General features: G+C 22.5%; 1 protein-coding gene across 1 annotated transcript in view; it reads right to left on the bottom strand.

Moving 5' to 3' along the window:
- LOC145243548 (uncharacterized) overlaps positions 1–20876 on the bottom strand; it is a 115106-nt gene extending 94230 nt beyond the window's left edge. The window contains exon 1 of the mRNA XM_080106526.1: positions 20665–20876. Coding sequence (XP_079962652.1) covers positions 20665–20727 — 63 coding nt within the window. The 5' untranslated portion in view covers positions 20728–20876. The remainder of the gene's footprint in view (positions 1–20664) is intronic.
- Positions 20877–26386: the final 5510 nt, after the last annotated feature.

Raw genomic sequence — 26386 nt, 5'->3', positions numbered from 1 at the left:
GTATGCTTTACTTCATTTTTTTATTGTGTGTGTATTTAATCTTTTTTTCTTTTTTTTAATACACATATTTCGGTTCATTAGTAAATAAGTCATTTTATTTTTTTTTTTTTTGGTTCATTAGTAAATAAGTCATTTTTTTTTTTTTTCGGTGTATTAGAAAATAAGTCATTTTTTTCGGTTCATTAGTAAATAAGTCATTTCATTTTTTTGTTTTTGGTTCATTAGTAAATAAGTAATTTTATTTTATTTTTTTTTCGGTTCATTAGTAAATAAGACGTCTAATTTTTTTTCTGTTCATTAGTAAAGACGTAATGTGATTTATTTATTTTTTTCGGTTAATTAGTAAATAAATCATTTTATTTATTTTTTTCCGGTTCATTAGTAAATAAGTCTTTTTATTTTTTTTTTTTCGCTCCATTAGTCAATAAGTCATTTAATTAATTTTTTTTCTGTTCATTAGTAAATAAGTCATTTTATTTTTTTTTTTCTGTTCATTAGTAAATAAGTTATTTTATTCATTTTTTTCGGGTCATTAGTAAATAAGGTATTTTTTTTTCTGTTCATTAGAAAGTAAGTAATTTTTTTGTCGGTTCATTAGTAAATAAGTCATTTTCTTTTTATTTCAGTTCATTAGTAAAGAAGTTATTTTATTTATTTGTTTTTCGGTTCATTAGTAAATAAGTAATTTTATTTATTTTTTTTCGGTTCATTAGTAAATAAGTCATTTTTTTTTGGTTCATTAGTAAGTAAGCCATTTTTTTCGGTTTATTACTAAATAAGTAATTTTATTTATTTCTATGTTCGGTCATCAGTAAATAAGTCATTTTACTTATTTTTTCGGTTCATTAGTAAATAAGTCATTTATTGTTTGTATGTAATTTTATTTATTTTTTTCGGTTCATTAATAAATTAGGTTTTTTTTTCGGTTTATTAGTAAATAAGTCATTTAATTTTTTTTTTCGGTTCATTAGTAAATTAGTCATTTTATTTTTTTTTTCGGTTCATTACTAAAGAAGTCCTTTTATTTTTTTTTTCGGTTCATTAGTAAATAATTCATTTTATTTCTTTTTTTTTAGGTTCATTAGAAAATAAGTCATTTTTTTCGGTTCATTAGTAAATAAGTCATTTAATTTTTTTTCGGTTCATTAGTAAATAAGTAATTTTATTTTATTTTTTTTCGGTTCATTAGTAAATAAGTCATTTTATTTTTTGTTTTGTTCATTAGTATGTAAGTCATTTTTTTTGGTTCATTAGTGAATAAGTCATTTTATTTTTTTTTATTCATTAGTAAGTAAGTCATTTTTTTCGGTTCATAAGTAAATAAGTCATTTCATTTATTTTTTCTTCGGTTCATCAGTAAATAAGTCATTTTACTTATTTTTTCGGTTCATTAGTAAATAAGTCATATATTGTTTATATGTAATTTTATTTATTTTTGTTTTCGGCTACTTAGTAAATTAGATATTTTATATTTTTTCGGTTCATTAGGAAATAAGTCATTTTATTTTTTTTCGGTTAATTTGTAAATAAGTCATTTAATTTTTTTTTCGGTTCATTAGTAAATCAGACATTTTATTTTATTTTTTCGGTTCATGACTAAAGAAGTAATGTTATTTATTTTTTTCGGTTCATTAGTAAATAAGTCATTTTATTTATTTTTTTCGGTTCATTAGTAAATAAGTCATTTAATTTTTTTTTTCCGTTCCTCAGTAAATAAGTTCATTAGTAAAGAAGACATTTTTTTTCGGTTCATTAATAAATAAGTCATTTGTTTATTTTTTTTGTTTCATTATTAAATAAGTCATTTTATTTATTTTTTTCGGTTCATTAGTAAATAAGACATTTTATTCTTTTTGGTTTATTTGTAAATAAGTCATTTTATTTTTTTTTTCGTTTCATTAGTAAATAAGTCATTTTATTTATTTTTTTCTGTTCATTATTAAATAAGTCATTAGTTTTTATTTTTAAGTTCATTTTTAAACAAGTCATTTTATTTATTTTTTCGGTTCATTAGTAAATAAGTCATTTTATTTTTTTTTTTCGGTTGATTAGTAAATAAGTCATTTTTTTTCGGTTCATTAGTAATTAGTAAATAAGTCATTTTTTTTTCGGTTCATTTGTAAATAAGTCATTTTATTTATTGTTTTTTGGTTCATTAGTAAATATGTCATTTTATTTGTTTTTTTTAGGTTTATTAGTAAATAAGTAGTTTTATTTCATTTTTTTTCAATTAATTTGTAAATAAGTCATGAACTTATTTATTTTTTTCGGTTCATTAGTAGGTAAATAACTTTTTTCGGTTCATTAGTAAATAAGTCTTTTTATTTTTATTTTTCGGTTAATTAGTAAATAAGTCATTTCATTTATTTTCTTTTCGGTTCATTAGTAAATAAGTCATTTTATTTATTTTTTTTTTGGTTCATTAGTAAATCAGTCATTTTATTTATTCTTTTTCGGTTCATTAGTAAATAAGTCATTTTTTTTTTTTTCGGTTCATTAGTAAATAAGTCATTTTATTTATTTTTTCGGTTCATTAGTAAATAAGACATTTTTTTTCGGTTCATTTGTAAATAAGTCATTTTTTTTCGGTTCATTAGTAAATAAGTCATTTTTTTTTGTTCATTAGTAAAAATGACATTTTATTTATTTTCGGTTCATTTGTAAATAAGTCATTTTATTAATTTATTTCGGTTCATTAGTAAATAAGTCATTTTATTTATTGTTTTTCGGTTCATGAGTAAATATGTCATTTTATTAGTTTTGTAAGGTTTATTAGTAAACAAGTCATTTTATTTCATTTTTTCATTTAATTTGTAAATAAGTCATTTTATTAATTTTCTTTTCGGTTCAGTAGTAAATAAGTCATTTTATAAATTTTTGTTTCGGTTCATTTTTTTTGGTATATAAGTAAATAAGTCATGTTCTTTATTTTTTTTTAGTTACTTTAGTAAAACAGTCATTTTTTTTTTCGGTGCATTATTAAATGAGTCATTTTACTTATTTGTTTTCGGTTCATTAGTAAATAAGTAATTTTATTTTGGTTTTTTTGGTTCATTAATAAATAAGTCATTTGTTTTTTTTCGGTTCATTAGTAAATAAGTAATTTTCATTTTTTTTCGGTTCATTAGAAAATAAGACATTTTTTTCGGTTCATTACTAAAAAAGTCATTTGATTTACTTTTTTCGGGTCATTAATAAATAAGTCATGTGTTTATTTTTTTTTGTTTGTTTCATTAGTAAATAAGTCATTTTATTTATTTTTTTCGGTTCATTAGTAAATAAGTCATTTTATTCTTTTCGGTTTAATTGTAAATAAGTCATTTTATTTTTTTTTTCGTTTCATTAGTAAATAAGTTATTTTATTTATTTTTTCGTTTCATTAGTAACTTAGTCATTTTATTTTTTGTTTCGGTTGATTAGTAAAGAATTTTTGTTTCGGTTCTTTTTTTTTTGGTATATAAGTAAATAAGTCATTTTCTTTATTTTTTTTAGGTTCATTAGTAAAAAAAGTCATTTTATTTTTTTTTCGGTGCATTAGTAAATAAGTAATTTTAGTTATTTGGTTTTCGGTCCATTAGTAAATAAGTAATTTTATTTTGGTTTTTTTGTCGGTTAATTAATAAATAAGTCATTTGTTTATTTTTTTCGGTTCATTAGTAAATAAGTAATTTTATTCCTTTTTTTTCGGGTCATTAGTAAAGAAGACATTTTTTCGGTTCATTACTAAATAAGTCATTTTATTTACTTTTTTTCGGTTCATTAATAAATAAGTCATGTGTTTATTTTTTTTTGTTTCATTAGTAAATAAGTCATTTTATTTATTTTTTTCGGTTCATTAGTAAATAAGACATTTTATTCTTTTCGGTTTATTTGTAAATAAGTCATTTTGTTTTTTTTTTTTCGTTTCATTAGTAAATAAGTCATTTTATTTATTTTTTCTGTTCATTATTAAATAAGTCATTAGTTTTTATTTTTTAAGTTCATTTTTAAATAAGTAATTTTATTTATTTTTTCGGTTCATAAGTAAATAAGTCATTTTATTCTTTTCGGTTTATTTGTAAATAAGTCATTTTATTTTTTTTTTCGTTTCATTAGTAAATAAGTTATTTTATTTATTTTTTCGGTTCATTAGTAACTTAGTCATTTTATTTTTTATTTCGGTTGATTAGTAAAGAAGTCATTTTTTTTCGGTTCATGAGTAAATAAGTCATTTTATTTTTTTTTCGGTTCATTAGTAAGTAAGATGTGTTATTTTTTTTTCGGTTCATTAGTAAATAAGTCATTTTATTTTTTTTCGGTTCATTAGTAAATAAGTCATTTTATTTTTTTCGGTTCATTAGTAAATAAGTCATTTTATTATTTGGTTTTTCGGTTCATTAGTATGTAAATCATTTTTTTCGGTTCATTAGTAAATAAGTCATTTTATTTTTATTTTTCGCTTCATTAGTAAATAAGTCATTTCATTTATTTTTTTTCGGTTATTAGTAAATAAGTCATTTTATGTATTTTTTTTTTTCGTTTCATTAGTAAATAAGTCATTTTATTTATTTATTTTTCATCGATTCATTAGTAAATGAGTCATTTTATTTATTTTCTGTTCGGTTCATTAGTAAATAAGTCAGTTTATTTATTTTTTTTTTCGGTTTATTAGTAAATCAGTCATTTTATTTATTTTTTTTCGGTTCATTAGTAAATAAGTCATTTTATAAATTTATTTCGGTTCATTAGTAAATAAGTCATTTTATTTATTTTTTTTGGTTCATTAGTAAATAAGTCATTTTTTTTCGGTTCATTTGTAAACAAGTCATTTTATTTATTGTTTTCTGGTTCATTAGTAAATATGTCATTGTATTTGTGTTTTTAGGTTTATTAGTAAATAAGTAATTGTATTTCATTTTTTTTCAATTAATTTGTAAATAAGTCATTTTATTAATTTTTTTTTCAGTTCATTAGTAAATAAGTCATTTTATAAATTTTTGTTTCGGTTCTTTTTTTTTGGTATATAAGTAAATAAGTCATTTTCTTTATTTTTTTTTAGGTTCATTAGTAAAAAAAGTCATTTTATTTTTTTTTTCGGTGCATTAGTAAATAAGTTATTTTAGTTATTTGGTTTTCGGTTCATTAGTAAATAAGTAATTTTATTTTGGTTTTTTGTGTCGGTTCATTAATAAATAAGTCATTTGTTTATTTTTTTCGGTTCATTAGTAAATAAGTAATTTTATTCCTTTTTTTTCGGGTCATTATTAAAGAAGACATTTTTTTCGGTTTATTACTAAATAAGTCATTTTATTTACTTTTTTTCGGTTCATTAATAAATTAGTCATGTGTTTATTTTTTTTTGTTTCATTAGTAAATAAGTCATTTTATTTATTTTTTTCGGTTCATTAGTAAATAAGACATTTTATTCTTTTCGGTTTATTTGTAAATAAGTCATTTTTTTTTTTTTTTCGTTTCATTAGTAAATAAGTCATTTTATTTATTTTTTCTGTTCATTATTAAATAAGTCATTAGTTTTTATTTGTTAAGTTCATTTTTAAATAAGTAATTTTATTTATTTTTTCGGTTCATAAGTAAATAAGTCATTTTATTTTTTTTTTTTCGGTTGATTAGTAAATAAGTCATTTTTTTCGGTTCATTAGTAAATAAGTCATTTTTTTTCGGTTCATTAGTAAATAAGTCATTTCATTTATTTTTTTTCGGTTATTAGTAAATAAGTCATTTAATGTATTTTTTTTTTGGTTCATTAGTAAATAAGTCATTTTATTTATTTATTTTTCTTCGGTTCATTAGTAAATGAGTCATTTTATTTATTTTCTGTTCGGTTCATTAGTAAATAAGTCAGTTTATTTATTTTTTTCGGTTCATTAGTAAATCAGTCATTTTATTTATTTTTCGGTTCATTAGTAAATAAGTCATTTTATTAATTTTTTTTCGGTTCATTAGTAAATAAGTCATTTTATAAATTTATTTCGGTTCATTAGTAAAGAAGTCATTTTATTTATTTTTTTTGGTTCATTAGTAAATAAGTCATTTTTTTTCGGTTCATTTGTAAACAAGTCATTTTATTTATTGTTTTTTGGTTCATTAGTAAATATGTCATTTTATTTGTTTTTTTAGGTTTATTAGTAAATAATAATTGTATTTCATTTTTTTTCAATTAATTTGTAAATAAGTCATTTTATTAATTTTTTTTTCAGTTCATTAGTAAATAAGTCATTTTATAAATTTTTGTTTCGGTTCTTTTTTTTTTGGTATATAAGTAAATAAGTCATTTTCTTTATTTTTTTAGGTTCATTAGTAAAAAAAGTCATTTTATTTTTTTTTCGGTGCATTAGTAAATAAGTCATTTTAGTTATTTGGTTTTCGGTTCATTAGTAAATAAGTAATTTTATTTTGGTTTTTTTGTCGGTTAATTAATAAATAAGTCATTTGTTTATTTTTTCGGTTTATTAGTAAATAAGACATTTTATTTATTTTTTCGGTTCATTAGTAAATAAGACATTTTTTTTCGGTTCATTTGTAAACAAGTCATTTTTTTTTGTTCATTAGTAAATAAGTCATTTCTTTGTTCATTGGTAAAATGACATTTTATTTTTTTTCGGTTCATTAGTAAATAAGTCATTTTATTTATTTTTTTTGCTTCATTAGTAAATAAGTCATTTTATTTTTTGTCGGTTCATTTGTAAATAAGTCATTTTATTTATCGTTTTTCGGTTCATTAGTAAATATGTCATTTTATTAGTTTTTTAAGGTTTATTAGTAAATAAGTCATTTTATTTCATTTTTTTCAATTAATTTGTAAATAAGTCATTTTATTAATTTTTTTTTCGGTTCAGTAGTAAATAAGTCATTTTATTTATTTTTTTTTCAGTTCATTAGTAAATAAGTCATTTTATAAATTTTTGTTTCGGTTCATTTTTTTTTTGGTATATAAGTAAATAAGTCATTTACTTTATTTTTTGTGAGTTCATTAGTAAAAAAAGTCATTTTATTTTTTTTTTTCGGTGCATTAGTAAATGAGTCATTTTAGTTATTTGTTTTTCGGTTCATTACTAAATAAGTAATTTTATTTTCGTTTTTTTTGGTTCATTAATAAATAAGTCATTTGTTTATTTTTTTCGGTTCATTAGTAAATAAGTAATTTTATTCATTTTTTTTTCGGTTCATTAGTAAATAAGACATTTGTTTTCGGTTCATTACTAAATAAGTCATTTTATTTACTTTTTTTCGGGTCATTAATAAATAAGTCATGTGTTTATTCTTTTTGTTGTTTCATTAGTAAATAAGACATTTTATTCTTTTCGGTTTATTTGTAAATAAGTCATTTTTTTTTTTTTCGTTTCATTAGTAAATAAGTAATTTTATTTATTTACTTCTGTTCATTATTAAATAAGTCATTAGTTTTTATTTTTTTAAGTTCATTTTTAAATAAGTCATTATATTTATTTTTTGGTTCATTAGTAAATAAGTCATTTTATTTGTTTTTTCGGTTGATTATTAAAGAAGTCATTTTTTTCGGTTCATTAGTAAATAAGTCATTTTATGTTTTTTTCGGTTTATTATTAAATAAGTCATTTTATTATTTTTTTTCGGTTCATTAGTATGTAAATCATTTTTTTCGGTTCATTAGTAAATAAGTCTTTTTATTTTTATTTTTCGCGTCATTAGTAAATAAGTCATTTCATTTATTTGTTTTCGGTTATTAGTAAATAAGTCATTTTATGTATTTTTCTCGGTTCATTAGTAAATAAGTCATTTTATTTATTTTTTTGGTTTTTTAGTAAAAAAGACAATTTATTTTTGTTCGGTTCATTAGTAAATAAGTCATTTTTAAGTTCATTAGTAAACAAGTCATTTTTTCTTTCGGTTCATTAGTAAATAAGTAATTCGTTTTATATTTTATTTGGTTAATGAGTAAACAAGACTTTTTTTCGGTTCATTAGTAAATGCGTCATTTTCTTTATTTTTTTTCGGTTCATTAGTTAATAAGTTATTTTATTTTTGTTTCATTTCATTAGTAAATAAGTCATTTTATTTTTTTTTTGTTTCGATTCATTAGTAAAGAAGTCATTTTATTTAATTTTTTTTGGTTCATTAGTAAATAAGTCATTTAATTTTTTTTTTTCGGTCCATTAGTAAATAAGGCATTTTCTTTTCGGTTCATTAGTAAATAAGTCATTTTATTTTTATTTTTTCAGTTTATTAGTAAATAAGTAATTTTTTTTCTGTTCATTAGTAAATAAGTAATTTTATTTATTTTTTTTTCGGTTCATTAGTAAATAAGTCATTTTATTATTTTTCGGTTTATTAGTAAATAAGATGTTTTATTTGTTTTCGGTTCATTAGTAAATAAGTCATTTTATTTTTTTTTTCGGTTCATTAGTAAATAAGTCATTTTATTTATTTATTTCGGTTTATTAGTAAATAAGTCATTTTATTTATTTTATTGGTTCATTAGTAAATAAGTCATTTTATTTTTTTTCGGTTCATTTGTAAATAAGTCATTTTATTTATTGTTTTTTTGTTCATTAGTAAATATGTCATTTTATTATTTTAATTAGGTTCATTAGTAAATAAGTCATTTTATTTCATTTTTTTCAATTAATTTGTAAATAAGTCGTTTTATTTATTTTTTTTTCGGTTCATTAATAAATAAGTCATTTTATTTATTTTGTTTCAGTTCATTAATAAATAAGTCATTTTATAAATTTTTGTTTCGGTTCATTAGTAAATAAGTTATTTTTTTTAGGTTCATTAGTAAAAAAGTCATTTTATTTTTTTTTTCGGTGCATTAGTAAATAAGTCATTTTAGTTATTTGTTTTTCTGTTCATTAGTAAATAAGTAATTTTATTTTGTTTTTTTTTCGGTTCATTAATAAATAAGTCATTTGTTTATTTTTTTCGGTTCATAAGTAAATTAGTCATTTTAATTATTTTTTCTTTCGGTTAATTTGTAAATAAGTCATTTTATTTTATTTTGTTAAGTTCATTAGTAAATAAGTAATTTTTTTATTTTTTTCGGTTCATTAGTAAATAAGTCATTTTATTAATTTTTTCCGGTTCATTAGTAAATAAGTCATTATTTTTTTTATTTTTTTTTTCGTTTCATTAGTAAATAAGTAATTTTATTTATTTTTTTTTTCGGTTTATTATTAAAAAAGTCATTTTATTTATTTTTTTTCGGTTTATTAGGAAATAAGACATATTTTTCGGTTCATTAGAAAATAAGTCATTTACGTTTTTTTCGGTTCATTAGTAAATAAGTCATATTATTTTTTTTTGGTTCATTAGTAAATAAGACATTTAATTTATTTTTTTAGTTCATTAGTAAATAGGTCATTTTATTTATTTTTTTGCGGTTCATTAGTAAATAAGTCATTTTATTTATTTTTTTCGGTTCATTAGTAAATAAGTTTTTTATTTTTTTGTTTTTTAGTTCATTAATAAATAAGTAATTTTATTTGTTTTTCGGTTCATTAGTAAATAAGTCATTTTTTTTCGGTTAATTAGTAAATAAGTAATTTTATTTATTTTTTTTGTTTATTAGTAAGTAAGACATTTTATTTTTTTCGGTTCATTTGTAAATAAGTAATTTTTTTAAGTTCATTAGTAAATAAGTCATTGTTTCTTCGGTTAATTAGTAAATAAGTAATTTTATTTATTTTTTTTTTGGTTAATTACTAAATACGACATTTTTTTCGGTTCATTAGTAAATAAGACATTTTATTTTTTTGTTTCGGTTCATTAGAAAATAAGTAATTTTATTTATTTCTGTTCATTAGTAAATAAGTCATTGTATTTTTTTCGGTTCATTAGTCAAGAAGTCATTTTATTTATTTATTTTCGGTTCATTAGTAAATAAGTTATTTTATTTTTTTTGGTTCATTAATAAATAAGTCATTTTATTTTTTTATTCGGTTCATTAGTATATAAGTATTAATATTTTAATTTTTTCGGTTTATTAGTAAAAAAGTAATTTTCTTTATTTGTTTTCGGTTCATTAGTAAATAAGTCATTTTATTTATTCTTTTTCGGTTCATTAGTAAGTAAGTCATGGTATTTTTTTTTTCGGTTCATTAGTAAATAAGTCATTTTATTTATTTTTTCTCGGTTCATTAGTAAACAAGTCATTTTATTTTTTTTGTTTTTTGGTTCATTTGTAAATAAGTAATTTTATTTTTTTTTCGGTTCATTAGTAAATAAGTAATTTTTTATCGGTTCATTAGAAAATAAGTCATTTTATGTTTTGTGTTTATTTTTTTTTTTTTCAGTGCATTAGTAAATAAGTCATTTTATTTTATTTTTTTTCGGTTCATAAGTAAATAAGTCATTTTATATATTTTTGTCGGTTAATTACTAAATAAGTCATTTTATTTATTTTTTTTTCGGTTCATTAGTAAATAAGTAATGTCATTTTTTTAGGTTTATTAGTAAATAAGTCATTTTATTTTAATTTTTTTCGATTCATTAGTAAATATGTCATTTTATTTATTTTTTTTTGTTCATTAGTAAATAAGTCATTTTATTTATTAATTTTTCGGTTCATTAGTAAATAAGTCATTTTATTAATTGTTGTGTCGGTTCATTAGTAAAGAAGACATTTTATTTTTTTCTTTCATTAGTAAATAAGTCATTTTATTTTTTTTTCGGTTCATTAGTAAATAAGTAATTTTATGTATTTTTTTCGGTTCATTAGTAAAAAAGTAATTTTGTTTATTTATTTACGGTTCATTAGTAAATAAGTAATTTTATTTTTTTGTGTTTGGTTCATTAGTAAATAAATAATTTTATTTTTTTTTTTCGGTTCATTAGTAAATAAGTCATTTTATTTTTTTTGCAGTTCATTAGTAAATAAGTCATTTTATTTATTTTTTTTCGGTTCATTAATAAATAAGTCATTTTATTAATTGTTGTTTCGGTTCATTTGTAACTAAGACATTTTATTTTTTCGTTTCATAAGTAAATCAGTCATTTTATATTTTTTGTTTCGGTTCATTAGTAAATAAGTAATTTTATTTTTTTTTTTTTTCGGTTCATTAGTAAATAAGTCTTTTAATTTTTTTTTTCAGTTCATTAGTAAAGAAGTCATTTTATTCATTTATTTTCGGTTCATTAGTAAATAAGTCATTTTATTTTTTTGTTTCGGTTCATTAGTAAATAAGTCTTTTATTTTATTTTCGGTTCATTAGTAAAGAAGTCATGTTATTTATTTATTTTCGGTTCATTAGTTAATTAGTCATTTTTTTTTCGGTTCATTAGTAAATAAGTCATTTTATTTATTTTTGTTTCGGGTTATTAGTAAGGAAGTCATTTTATTTTTTTTCGGTTCATTAGTAAATAAGTCATTTTTTTCGGTTCATTAGTATATAAGTCATTATTTTTTTTTGTTCATTAGTAAATAAGTCATTTTTTTCGGTCCATTAGTAAATAAGACGCTTTTTTTCGGTTCATTAGTACACAAGTCATTTTATTTTTTTTTCGGTTCATTAGTAAATAAGTCATTTTTTTTTTTTTTTTTTTCGGTTCATTAGTCAATAAGACATTTTATTATTGTTTTCGGTTCATTAGTGAATAAGTTATTTTATTTTATTTTTTTCGGTTAATTAGTAAATAAGTCATTTTATTTTTTTGTTGTTCATTAGTAAATAAGTCATTTTATTTATTTTTTTTGGTTCATTAGTAAATAAGTCCTTTTATATATATTTTTTTCGGTTCATTAGTAAATACTCATTTTATTTTATTTGTTTCGGTTCATTAATAAATAAGTCATTTTATTTTTTGTTCGGTACATTTGTATATAAGTCATTTTTTTCGGTTCATTAGTAAAACAGTCATTTTATTTTTTTTTTTAAGGTTTATTAGTAAATAAGCCATTTTATTTTATTCTTCACTTCATTAGTAAATAAGTCATGTTATTTTTTTTACGGTTCATTAGTAAATAAGTAATTTTATTTATTTTTTTTTCGGTTCATTAGTAAATAAGTCATTTTATTTATTTTTTTTCGGTTCATTAATAAATAAGTCATTTTATTAATTGTTGTTTCGGTTCATTTGTAAATAAGACATTTTATTTTTTCGTTTCATAAGTAAATCAGTCATTTTATATTTTTTGTTTCGGTTCATTAGTAAATAAGTAATTTTATTTTTTTTTTTTCGGTTCATTAGTAAATAAGTCTTTTAATTTTTTTTTCAGTTCATTAGTAAAGAAGTCATTTTATTCATTTATTTTCGGTTCATTAGTAAATAAGTCATTTTATTTTTTTGTTTCGGTTCATTAGTAAATAAGTCTTTTATTTTATTTTCGGTTCATTAGTAAAGAAGTCATGTTATTTATTTATTTTCGGTTCATTAGTTAATTAATCATTTTTTTTTTCGGTTCATTAGTAAATAAGTCATTTTATTTATTTTTGTTTCGGGTTATTAGTAAGGAAGTCATTTTATTTTTTTTCGGTTCATTAGTAAATAAGTCATTTTTTTCGGTTCATTAGTATATAAGTCATTATTTTTTTTTTGTTCATTAGTAAATAAGTAATTTTTTTCGGTCCATTAGTAAATAAGACGCTTTTTTTCGGTTCATTAGTACACAAGTCATTTTATTTTTTTTTCGGTTCATTAGTAAATAAGTCATTTTTTTTATTTTTTTCGGTTCATTAGTCAATAAGACATTTTATTATTGTTTTCGGTTCATTAGTGAATAAGTTATTTTATTTTTTTGTTGTTCATTAGTAAATAAGTCATTTTATTTATTTTTTTTGGTTCATTAGTAAATAAGTCATTTTATATATATTTTTTTCGGTTCATTAGTAAATACTCATTTTATTTTATTTGTTTCGGTTCATTAATAAATAAGTCATTTTATTGTTTGTTCGGTACATTAGTATATAAGTCATTTTTTTTCGGTTCATAAGTAAAACAGTCATTTTATTTTTTTTTTTAAGGTTTATTAGTAAATAAGCCATTTTATTTTATTCTTCACTTCATTAGTAAATAAGTCATGTTATTTTTTTTACGGTTCATTAGTAAATAAGTAATTTTATTTATTTTTTTTTCGGTTCATTAGTAAATAGGTCATTTTATTTATTTTTTTTCTGTTCATTCTTAAATAAGTAATTTTATTTTTTTTCTTCTGTCCATTAGTAAATAAGTCATTTTATTTTTTTTCTGGTTCATTAGAATTTTATTTTTTTTCGGTTAATTAATAAATAAGTCATTTAATTTATTGTTTTTTCGGTTCATTAGTAAGTCATTTTATTAATTTATTTTTTTTTGTTCATTAGTAAATAAGTCATTTTATTTTGTTTTTGTCGGTTCATTAACAAATAAGTCATTTTCTTTTTTTTCGGTTCATTAGTAAATAAGTTATATTATTTTTATTTTTTTCGGTTTATTAGTAAAGAAGTAATTTTCTTTATTTTTTTCGATTCATTAGTAAATAAGTCGTTTTATTTATTTTTTTCGGTTCATTAGTAAATAAGTCATTTTTTTTTCGGTTCATTAGTAAATAAGTCATTTAGTTTTTTTTTCGGTTCATTAGTGAATAAGTCATTTTATTTAATTTTTTCGATTCATTAGTGAACAAGACATTTTATTTTTTTTCGGTTCATTAGTAAATAAATCATTTTTTTCAGTTAATTAGTAAATAAGTCTTTTTATTTATTTTTTTGGTTCATTAGTAAATAAGACATTTTATTGTGTTCGGTCGATTAGTAACTAAGTCATTTTATTTATTTTTTTTGGCCGCATGTGTAAATAAGTCATTTTTTTTTCGGTTCATTAGTAAATAAGTCATTTTATTTTTTTTTGGTTCATTTGTAAATAAGTCATTTTATTGATTTTTTTACGGTTTATTAGTAAATAAGTCGTTTTATTTTAGTTTTTTTTCGGTTCATTAGTAAATATGTAATTTTATTTTTTTTAGGTTCATAATAAATAAGACATTTTATTTTTGGGGGGGGTTCATTAGCAAATAAGTCATTTTATTTTTTTTTTCGTTCATTTGTAAATAAGTCATTTTATTAATTTGTTTTTCGGTTTATTAATAAGTAAGTAATTTTATTTTTTTTCTGGTTCATTAGTAATTAAGTCATTGTATTTATTTTTTTCGGTTCATTAGTAAATAAGTCATTTTATTTTTTTTCGGTTCACTAGTAAATAAGTCATTTAATTTTTTTTTCGCTTCATTAGTAAATAAGTAATTTTATTTATTTTTTTCGGTTCATTAGTATATAAGTCATGTTATTTTTTTATTTTTTTTTGTTCATTAGTAAATAAGTAATTTTTTTTCGGTTCATTAGTAAATAAATTATTTCATTTTTTTTCGGTTCATTAGAAAATAAGTCATTTTATTTTTTTGTGTGTTCATTAGTAAATAAGTGATTTTATTTATTTTTTTCAGTGCATTAGTAAATAAGTCATTTTATTTAATTTTTTTCCGATCATTAGTAAATAAGTCATTTTATGTATTTTTTTTAGTTCATAACTAAATTAGTCATTTAATTTATTGTTTTTTCGGTTCATTAGTAAATAAGTAATTTTTTTTTTTAAGGTTTATTAGTAAATAAGTCATTTTATTTTTTTTTTCGGTTCATTAGTAAATAAGTCATTTTATTTATTTTTTTTTCGGTTCATTAGTAAATAAGTAATTTTATGTATTTTTTTTTCGGTTCATTAGTAAATAAGTCATTTTATTTATTTATTTATTTACGGTTCCTTAGTAAATAAGTAATTTTATGTTTTGTTTTTGGTTCATTAGTAAATAAGTCAGTTTATTTTTTTTTTCGGTTGATTAGTAAGTAAGTCATGGTGTTTATTTTTTTTCGGTTCATTTTAAATAAGTCATTTTGTTAATTTTTGTTTCGGTTCATTAGTACATAAAACATTTTATTTTTTTCGTTTCATTAGTAAATAAGTCATTTTATTTATTTATTTTTGGTTCATTAGTAAATAAGACATTTTATTTTTTTTCGGTTCATTAGTAAATAAATCATTTTTTTTTTCGGTTCATTAGTAAATAAGTCATTTTATTCATTTTTTTTCGGGTAATTAGTAAATAAGTCATTTTATTTTTTTCGGTTCATTAGTAAATAAGTCATTTTTGTTTCGGTTCATTAGTATACAAGTTATTTTTTTCGGTTCATTAGTAAATAAGACGTTTTATTTTTTTTCTGTTCATTAGTAAACAAGTCATTTTATTTTTTTTCGGTTCATTAGTAAATAAGTAATTTTATTCTTTTTTTTGTGTTCATTAGTAAATAAGTCATTTTTTTTTTTTTTTTGTTCATTATTGAAGAAGTCATTTTATTTATTTTTTTTCGGTTCATTAGTAAATAAGTCATTTTATTTATTTTTTCGGTTCATTAGTAAATAAGTCATTTTACTTTTTTTCGGTTCATTAGTAAATAAGTCATTTTATTTTTTTTCGGTTCATTAGTAAATAGGTCATTTTATTTATTTTTTTTTTTCATTAGTAAATAGATCATTTTTTTTCAGTTGATTAGTATATAAGTCATTTTATTTATTTTTTCGGTGCATTAGTAAATAAGACATTTTATTTTTTGTTTCGGTTCATTAGTATATAAGTCATTTTATTTATTGTTTTACGGTTCCTTAGTAAATAAGTCATTTTATTTTTTTTTTGGTTCATGTGTAAATAAGTCATGGTATTTATTTTTACGGTTCATTAGTAAATAAGTTATTTTATTTATTTTTTTTCGGTTCATTAGTAAATCAGTCATTTAATTTTTTTAGGTTTATTAGTAAATAAGAAAATTTTTTTTTTTGTTGTTTATTAGTAAATAAGTCATTTTATTAATTTTGTTTTCGGTTCATTAGTAAATAAGTTATTTTATTTATTTTTTTTCGGTTAGTTAATAAGTAAGTCATTTTATTTGTTTTTCGGTTCATTAGTAAATAAGTCATTGTATTTATTGTTTTTCGGTTCATTAGTAAATGAGTCATTTTATTTATTTTTTTCGGTTCATTAGTAAATAAGTCATTTAATTTTTTTTCGGTTCATTAGTAAATAAGTCATTTTATTTATTTTTTTCGGTTCATTAGTAAATAAGTCATTTTATTTTTTGTTTTTTGGTTTATAAGTAAATAAGTTATTTTATTTATTTTGTTTTCGGTTCATTAGTAAAGAATCATTTCATTTTTTTTTCGGTTCATTAGTAAATAAGTCATTTTATTTTTTTTGTTTGGTTCTTTGATAAATAAGTCATTTTATTTTTTTTTCGGTTCATTAGTAAATAAGTAATTTTTGTGTGTTTATTAGTAAATAAATCATTTTTTTTCGGTTCATTATTAAATAAGTCATTTTATTTTTTTATTTCGGTTCATTAGTAAATAAGTCAATTTATTTTTTGTTTCGGTTCGTTAGTAAATAAGTGATTTTATTAATTTTTGTTTCTGTTCATTAGTAAATAAGACATTTTATTTTTTTCGGTTCATTAGTAAATAAGTCATTTTATTTTTTTTTCCGGTTCATTAATGAAGTAGTCATGTTATTTATTTTTTTCGGTTCATTAGTAAATAAGTCATTTTCTTTATTTTTTTTCGGTTCACTAGTAAATAAGTTGTTTTATTATTTTTTTGGTTCATTAGTAAATAAGTCATTTTATTTATTTTTTTTCGGTTCATTAGTTAATAAGTCATTTTATTTTTTTTTCGGTTTATTAGTAAATAAGTTATTTTTTTTTGTTCATTAGTAAATATTTCATTTTTTTTCAGTTTATTAGTATATAAGTCATTTTATTTATTTTTTCGGTTCATTAGTAAATAAGACATTTTATTTTTTTGGTTCATTAGTAAATAAGTGATTATATTTTTTTTTTTGGTTCATTAGTAAATAAGTCATTTTACTTTTTTGTTTGGTTTATTTGTAAATAAGTAATTTTATTGTTTTTTTTACGGTTCATTAGTAAATAAGTCATTTTATTTTTTTTTCGGTTCATTAGTAAATAAGTCATTTAATTTTTTTAGGTTCATTAGTAAATAAGACATTGTATTTTATTTTTTTTGGTTTATTAGTATATAAGTCGTGTTATTTATTTTTTTTCGGTTCATTAGTAAATAAGTCATTTTATTTTTTTTATCGGTTTATTAATAAGTAAGTCATTTTATTTTTTTTCGGTTCATTAGTAAATAACTCATTGTATTTATTTTTTTCGGTTCATTAGTAAATAAGTCATTTTATTTTTTTTCGGTTCATTAGTAAATAAGTCATTTAATTTTGGTTTTCGCTTCATTAGGAAATAAGTCATTTTATTTATTTGTTTTCGGTTCATTAGTAAATAAGTCATTTTATTTTTTTTTCGGTTCATTAGTAAATTAGTCATTTTATTTATTTTTTTTTTTTTGGTTCATTAGTAATAAAGTCATTTTATTTTTTTTTTCGGTTCATTAGTAAATAAGTCATATTATTGTTTTTTTTCAGTACGTTAGTATATAAGCCATGTTCTTTTTCGGTGCATTAGTAAATAAGTCATTTTTTTTATTTACTTCATTAGTAAATAAGTCATGTGTTTTTGTTTACGGTTCATTAGTAAATAAGTCATTGTATTTTTTTTCGGTTTATTAATAAATAATTCATTTTATTGGGTTTTTTTCGTTTCATTAGTAAATAATCATTTTATTTTTTTTTCGCTGCATTAGTAAATAAGTCATTTTTTTCTGGTTCATTAGTAAATAAATCCTTTTTTTTTTCGGTTCATTAGTAAATAAGTCATTTTATTTATTGTTTATTCGGTTCATTAGTAAATAAGTCATTTTTTTCTGGTTCATTAGTAAATAAGTCCTTTTATTTTGTTTCGGTTCATTAGTAAATAAGTCATTTTATTTATTGTTTATTCGGTTCATTAGTAAATAAGTCATTTTATTTTTTTTTCTCTTCATTATTAAAGAAGTCATTTTATTTATTTTTTTCGGTTCATTAGTAAATATGTCATGTTATTTTATTTTTTCGGTTCATTAGTAAATAAGTCATTTTTTTTTTGTCCATTAGTAAATAAGTCATTTTATTTTTTTTTCGGTTCATTAGTAAATAAGTCATTTTATTTTTTTTTTTTTCGGTTCATTAGTAAATAAGTCATTTTTTTTATTTTTTTCTTCGGTTCATTAGTAAATAAGTCATTTTATTTTTTTTTTTTTTTGGTTTATTAGTAAATAAGTCATTATCTTTATTTTTTTCGGTTGATTAGTAAATAAGTCATTTTATGTATTTTTTTTCGGTTCATTAGTAAATAAGTCATTTTTTTTCGGTTCATTAGTAAATAAGTCATTTTTTTATTTTTTTTTTTTTCGGTTCATGAGTAAATAATCATTTTATTTTTTTTCGGTTCATTAGTAAATCAGACATTTTATTTTTTTTGTCTGTTCATTAGTAAATAAGAGATTTTATTTTTTTTTTACTTCAACTGTAAACCGAAAACGAAACTCTCGCTCTTCACCTGCAAACAACACACGTACACCGCTTTCAAACCATCAAATGTTGAGTCAAATCCATAACAGAGCTAACATCTATTTTACGCCAGTTACCCTGAACGTCTGTTGGGCTGGGAAAGTATTTCTCAACTCACGCACGCACATGCGCATATACATGTTGTCTGCTGATTGGATATAAATTCATTTTTAATATTCCTAACATTTCTCACTCAACATTTCATGATGGAAACAAATGAGCATTAAATAGCATTTAATAACTTTCACTGAAATGTCATTTGTGTAATAAGGAAGTGGGGAAGTGTTAATTACGATTTTTCAGTGGATTTCTTTTTAAACTATCGACTCACACTTCTTTAATATCTCAGCTAATGACCCCCTGCCGTCCTGCAAGGACTCTTAAAATATGAACAAACATTTAATGTAAACATGTTTGATCATTTCTACCGCACATTGTTTGTGTATTTTTTATTGTGTTGTGTTTTTCGTCTGACACTTCACTCATTCACTAGCAGTGTCAGAAATCGATTTTAAGAATGCGTGAAAAAAATTGAATAATTCGACCCCCTATTTTTACAAGCTTATAACTACTTGAAAAATGTAATTCAAAACCTTTTTTTTTCAATTATAGGAGCAAAGACCAATTCTTTTTTAAATAACAGGTTTAATAGCAAATCATGCAATATTTGTTTTTTAAATCGGCTTTCTTTAAAAAAGATTTGAAGAAAATCAACGCAATTTTACTTCCTTCGTGTATAAAAAATCAATATAAATTCTAAATATCACTTACCTACAAAACCATTCAATGTGTTGTTCCATTCTTCATTGTTAAGAATTTATCTATATTGATATTTTAAATTCCATTTATTTTTTTAAATAAAAGAATTTTTTAAACGACTATTTGAAAAACGCGCGATCATGGAAGCATTTTTCGAAAAACCAGAAATAATCTTTCTTCTTGTTTTGAACTACGGATGAACAAAAAGACATAAAAACCACACGTTCGCGTTAGGCGTGTAGCCTTGTACCTGGAGAAATATGTGTTCTCATAGTTTAAAAATAGTTAAATTTTACTTATAAGATTATTCCTTTAAACAAAAAACACTCCAGGAATTTTTTTTCTTTTCTCAAAGAAATACATAAATTTTTGATTCATTATATTTTCATTCTTTTTTGTCGAGTGAAATTTTATTTTAAAAATCTAAAAAAAAGAAAATATTGTATGAAATAGAAAAAAATGTAGTTATCATCCATTACTTACTGGACAATATAAGCAGAACATAGGCTTTCAATTAAAAAAAAATCACCGTGTTTTTGTTTTTTTTTTGTTTTTTTTTTAATGGTTTTACACTTTGGACTTTACAGGTAAATTTCCAAAAAACACTTCTTTTTGTTTTAATTTACAATATATTATTTATTGATCTTTTATCTTCAATTTGTGATATATAAAACTCTGGTACATAAATTAATTATTAAAATTTTAATAGACATTTCAAAATGGGGGTGAATTTTAAAAAAAAAACGTTTGTCTAAAATATTATATTCGGTTTATTGGAAAGAGCATAAAATTTCACGTTGACCCTGAAAATATCGTAAAAATTGAACCAATAGAAAATTTTGATAGATTTTTAAAGTTTAAAAATTGGAAAAAATTAACTCGTAAAATTCAATTGATTTCATTACGTAAAAAAAATGGCTGCATTAAGGCGCACCGGCACTGTTTTAAAAAATAATAATATTTCTATTATTTTTTAAACAACTTTAATATATTATTTTGGAAGTATATTCCATAAAAAAAATAAACAACCCACTTTTAAAAGAGAAATTACGAGTTTTTTTTTTATATTTTATTCGCAGTTTCGTGTTAGGGTGTCAAAAATTCCCCCAAAATTCTGACACACCTACTCATTCACTCACACTCAATAATTATCTGAAACTGTTTTCCTAAAAATGCTTGTTAAACCAGCTATACCAAGATTATAATCCAGAAACTAAAACCCTAAAAAAGGACCTTCCAAATCTTTATTTAACTACAAGACAAACATTTGCTTTAGACACCGATTTTTTTGTTGTTATTTTTATTAATTTATTTATTTTTTTGTCTTTTCATAAGATATTTAAAAAGCTGCAAATTAATAATTTTTCAAAATCCGTTTTACTTGTACGAATTTGTCCTCCAACCTTGTTGTAAATTACTTTTGAAAAATAAACATCTAAGTAACTCACCTTAGGTTGACCTCGTGACAAAGACTGCGTGTCAGCAAGCCTTTGGAGGACGTGGGGAGGCATATTCGTGCCGATTATGTCATCCGGCAAATATGCAATATGTCCGTTCGTCGAAAGAGTGAAAACGCTTACCTCGCGAAAAATAGTGGCATGTCATGACGTTATTCTGTTTGATGGCGTGTTTATTACGTCATATCAAGAGAAAAAGAGAATTGACAAATTAGAATTGAGGATTTCAACCAAATTAATATTTCAAATTCATTTTTTATCGTAGTCGTCGTCGTTGTCATCGTCGTTGTTGAACAGAGAGTTGGACTTTTCTATAGACCTCATAAAGATTATAACGCAGGTTTTCTGGTTTAAGTCGAGGCTACTTCCCGAAGAAAGAAGGAAAATCTGCTGTGCAGCGCTTTTTATACTACACGATCTACCGTCATGATCTACCACGATCTACCATCACGAAAAGGGGAGGTAATTTGGACCAGAACACTGTAGTGAGAGGTCTATGTAATTTTTTGGAGATTAATAGTTAATACTACTAAGTAAACTGCATACAAATGTCAATTGAATTTTGTAAAAGTAATTATTGTCAAGTGTAAAGTTAATCTCGTAAACTCTCTCTCTCTCTCTCTCTCTCTCTCTCTCTCTCTCTCTCTCTTTCTCTTTCCCGTATTTCCTTATCTGGGAGATCTAATTCTCACTCGCTGTATACCATATTTTTTCACTTGTTGGGTAGGACAGCATTAGCGGGGCTCTAATTTTCCTCTTATAAAAGCTGATTGGCGTTCTAGTTTTCCGGCATCTGGTGTTGTACGATCGCTTAAAAATGGCCAAAAAATCAAGTTGTTGTTTTTTTAAAACGAAATTACATTTATTAAAATCTATTATTTCTGAGTAACTTTTTTTTTCCAGAAAGATAAAACCCTGAATTTTATCATATAGAAAACAGAATAATGTAAAACTTTTTCTACTATTTTTAATTAAATTTTAAATGTTAAATTTTCCCAAAAAGTTTACAATTGACATTTTTTGTCTTGCACAAAAAACGTACATAAATATTTTTTTAAAAAAAGGGTTTTGAAATCATTTATTTATTTATTTGTTGTCTAACTAAGATTTAGGATGATTTTCTATGAGAATATGCGAAAATATTATAAGATTTCAAATAATTCCACTTATTCATATAGGCAACCAGTTACTTTGCGTCGATCTAGAGTCTAGATCGACAATGTTTACGTTTGTATTTGATAAAAAGCAAACTATGGGAGACCAAACAAGCCAAAAAAAAACTTATTTTTCAGTGACGAAAATTTCAATGTATTATTAACGCTGAGGCTGGCCAGTACCAGATGGGTGACCATTTGTATGAGTTTGGTTTTTAATGTGTATGTGTGTGGGAGCCAGGCTCCCCAAAATGGGGGGGAGGCAATTTAAAGCAGAATAAAAAAAAACTTATTTCAGCGCGTTTGGTCCACCGTAGTCGAAAGGCGGCAAACGTTTTCAAACGGGATAAAAAAAATGATGCTATTTTTAACACAAAGGGCACAATATTTATCGATTTTTTTTATCGATTCTTCAAATCGTTTAATAATGGTCATGCATTATTCGGCTCGCTAAAAAAAATTGTTAATTTATTTATCAAAGATTTTAAAATGGCTTTTTTCGTATAAATATTAAAAAAAAATTTTGTTGTTTTGCTTAACTTAAATTAATTATTTTACTTAACATATTCACCGAATTTCACACTTCAAAACTCAAAAGCGGGATAATTAAACACAATCGAAGTTCTGATATTCAGACGTCAAAATAAGGTATGCAAACAATTTTTTTTAAATCTATAATTCTGTCTCTTACAACAACACAATATGTTGTGTTTAGTTTCAGATGATTATTTTAAGCATATTTGTACCCCCTCAAAACAAGGGGGTTTTGGAAGCAAATATATATATATATATATATATATATATATATATATATATATATATATATATATATATATATATATATAAATATCGTTTATGAAAAATAAGTACACTGTTATAAAGTTCATACTTCTCTTAATAATCGCTGAAAATTTCGTATTGATCGGATAATTACCTGATTTTTGGTAGATTTTTAAAAAGACGGTCTGTCAAAAAGTACTTACCTGCCCCCCCCCCCCCCAGTTTTGGCGGTGCCTACTTAAAAGCAACCTTGGTAGAAAAACTTTTCTTTTCTTATCTTTTTTTTTTTTTTTTTTGAGAACATAATTTACTTTTTTTACGGTCAGTACAATTCTTTTCGCTAACTCATTCATTTGTAGCAGTTATATATTTGTAAGTTTGACACAAATTTTCGACACCCATAAACAAGTAAAACCAATAAAATGAAATTAATTCATCGTAACTTTTACTTTATATTGAAGAAGGATCAGGTTTTAAATCGCAGATAAACATTCTTTATTTTACACTCCATAAAACCGGCGAAATTTGATTTGAACATCGCGGAATGACAAAACCTTAAAAATGACAAAAAATCAAAATGGCTGTAAATTTTTGTAGATACTAGGAAAATAACTACATTAAACATTACAAATATAGGAAAAACGTAGTACAAAAATGCATTGTACATGTTAAAATTTTGGTTCAATCATTAGTCGAGTTAAATATAATAAAAGTCTTACCTTTGGCTTGAAATTTGATGAAATAGATATTTAATTTTTGTATATAAAAATGTCATATCTGAAGCATAAAACTTAGAACAGTTATATTTCGCTAACTATGGAAGCAGACAACTGTAAGCATTTCCCCGTTTGTTAAAAAATTGATAAAAAATATTATTGAAAAACGTTAAGTAATGTTTTACATGAAGTAAACTAAATTCCATTTTTTAAATAAATGTATTTATTTTATCATAAGATATTTTGTAATCTTATAAATTTTATTTTTTTACATAGAAAAATATTTTTCATTTGACGAAACGGAAAGTAAATTAATAAAATATTTTTCAAAATCGTAATTTGTAGCCTGAAAAAAGTAATATTTTTATTAAATTCCTCTTCATTCTAGGAAATATCAATTATTAATTCCTATAACTAAGCATTATTTTAATTTTTAATCCTTGAAAGTATCGCGCTAAAATAATGTTATTTAGGAACCCATTCTTAAAATAGGAGGATGTTTCACTATTTTGTAACTATACTCTAGTTTCACCTATTATACGGTCATCTGGGAAGTCTCGATTAATGTTTTAAAAGCGAAAATTAAACAAAATACTCGTAGAAACCCAATAAATGTCACGATTACTCAACACTACTTATATTTCAAATTAAATAAACACTTTAAAATAAATTCAAAAACTTATTCAGGGTCTGCTTTTGGTAACATTTGTTAGGTATTTGTTTTGTCTTTTACCACATTTTCTGTTTTGTTGATTAATAAAGAATTAGCAGTTAATTTAACTGCTAAATTTTTTATCGGAAACCTATTTTCAATTCCAAATTTTTCTATGAAAATAATTCCATAGAAAAAAAACAAAAATAACTTTTTTAATATTAACAGATTGTATGACTAGCCGTGCACAAACATTTAATTAAGTCTGAACGCAATTGTTTCAGTTACTTGATTTAGAAATTATATTTTTATTCTAACAATTGAGAAACAAGTAATATGGGTTTCATTAATAAATTTACAAATTATTTAATTAATAAATTCTAACTTTAAAAACTAATTATGCATAGAGAAAAGGTATGTCGTGTGAAAAAGAAAAAACGAAGTAAATATTTCTTTATGTTTTCTATTCTATATTTTTTTCTTTTCCACTACTAAAACATCTTCCACATGAAAACATTTTTATAACCACTGAGTCATTTTCAAGTTTGTTGACCCCACATGAAAAGCTGCAGTTAATTTCACACCTTTTTGCTAAGTACACATACTAGCATCTTCACTGAATTCAAACAACTTAGGTGTGAAAATTCAAACAACGAGGTGTGAAAATTGAACATTTTAGAATCAAAGGATACGTACAGATAACTTTTAAAGAAAACGCGCTGATATTGGTCTACCATACAAAAATTATTCACTTTCGATTTTCAATATACTTTTTATTATTCATCAAATTCATCAACCCAAAAAAACTGGCATCGGTTAATTTTTTTTTTTTCATAATTAACAATAAGATTGTCTGTTTATTCATAATAAGTTCTAAGACCTAATTTTCCACATATTTTTCACGAATCTTGAAAAATTCAATCATTAAAAAAGAAGAAATAATATCGGAAATAATTTGAAATTTCACACGTAAAAACTGTCAAATATAAATAATAATTTTTTTTTAATTTCGTAAAACTTAAATCATTTTAATATATTTTCAAACTTTTTTTCCGCAAAACCGATAAAAATCGTATAAATTGGCAATGTTTGTGACACAAAATTAAATATATCTTATTTTATCATTCTAGTATATTTTCGTGTTTAAAAAGAAATAAGATGTAAATCTACTCCTCTCCCCCAAAATTCTGATAAGATTGCGTTGAGGAAAAATATGAGAATTTTCTTGTGTATATTATTTTATTTCGGTATATATATCATCATGAGCCGCATCTTCCGCTTCCAGTGAGGATTGCGAACCAACGTGCCTTATTTTTTGCCATGCCTTCCGATCGAGGGTAAGTTGGTTGATGGACGCCCAATCAAAACATTTCCCTCCACCTTCTCCTTGGTTTTCTTCTGTCTCTTTTGCCTTCTAACATGTCCTCAAAGCATAACTTTTACAGAAGAATGGTTGACAGTTTAATATGACTAAAAATTTTAAGGGTTTTACTTTTGATTTTATCAAATAGAGGGGGTAGGGAAGTAGTTTGACCGAGGGTGCATATTTTGTTTCTTCGATCAGCCGACGGCTCGAAACGGAACGCATTATATGATTTCGAAACACTTCAATGCGATTAACTAATTGTTTAGTCCATATCAAGGCCATATAAAACTACTGGGAGGACATAAATTGAATACATTTTTACTTTATCAGTTATCAGCAACCTTTTTTGATTTTAGAATGTTGTGTTTTTGGAAAACCGCCCAACCCAGCCAGATTCTGTATTTCAATGTCGTCTCGTGATCACTGAAGTTTATGCCCTAAATAAATAAATTGGGTGGCCTTCTTGATGGCTTTACTGTGAATAGTCATGTTTAGGTTAAACTGTGATTTAAATGTAAACATACATTTTGTTTCTTTAGGTTTATTTCTAATCCTTGTGAAAAATTCCACATACAACCGCCATTTTCTTTTAAGCTGGTCATACAGTTCTAGCAGCCGGTCTGTGATTAGCTTAAATTTGAATGTGGCAATGATTTGACTTGGCGCCTTTTTTTGTATTATTGCGTTTATTTTTCAGTCTAAGAAAGGACACGGAATGGTATAGACTCAAACCAGCGGTTCCCTCACTAGGGAGCCAAGACAATTCCTTCATGGACACCAAACAGTTGGTGAACGAAGGACATATCTCTACAAGCAGAGACAACTTATTTTGCTGAACCTATTCAAATCAAGGAAGACATTCTACTACTGTTCGGCATGTTATTATCCGATCATTGGATCTTATCTCATTTCTTCTTGAGTCCCAAGGGGCTCACCTTATGCCTCATTATAGACGCCATCATTCCCGCCGTGTTCTACATGATCTTCATGGATCCTTCCAAAGGAACAACGAACTAACATTCCAACAATAGGAATTCATACTAAA

This window comes from Euprymna scolopes, chromosome 22 (genome assembly GCF_053919585.1).
Source record: "Euprymna scolopes isolate OS-2025 chromosome 22, ASM5391958v1, whole genome shotgun sequence".
NCBI lineage: Eukaryota > Metazoa > Mollusca > Cephalopoda > Sepiida > Sepiolidae > Euprymna > Euprymna scolopes.
This window is presented reverse-complemented; position numbering and strand designations above follow the sequence as displayed.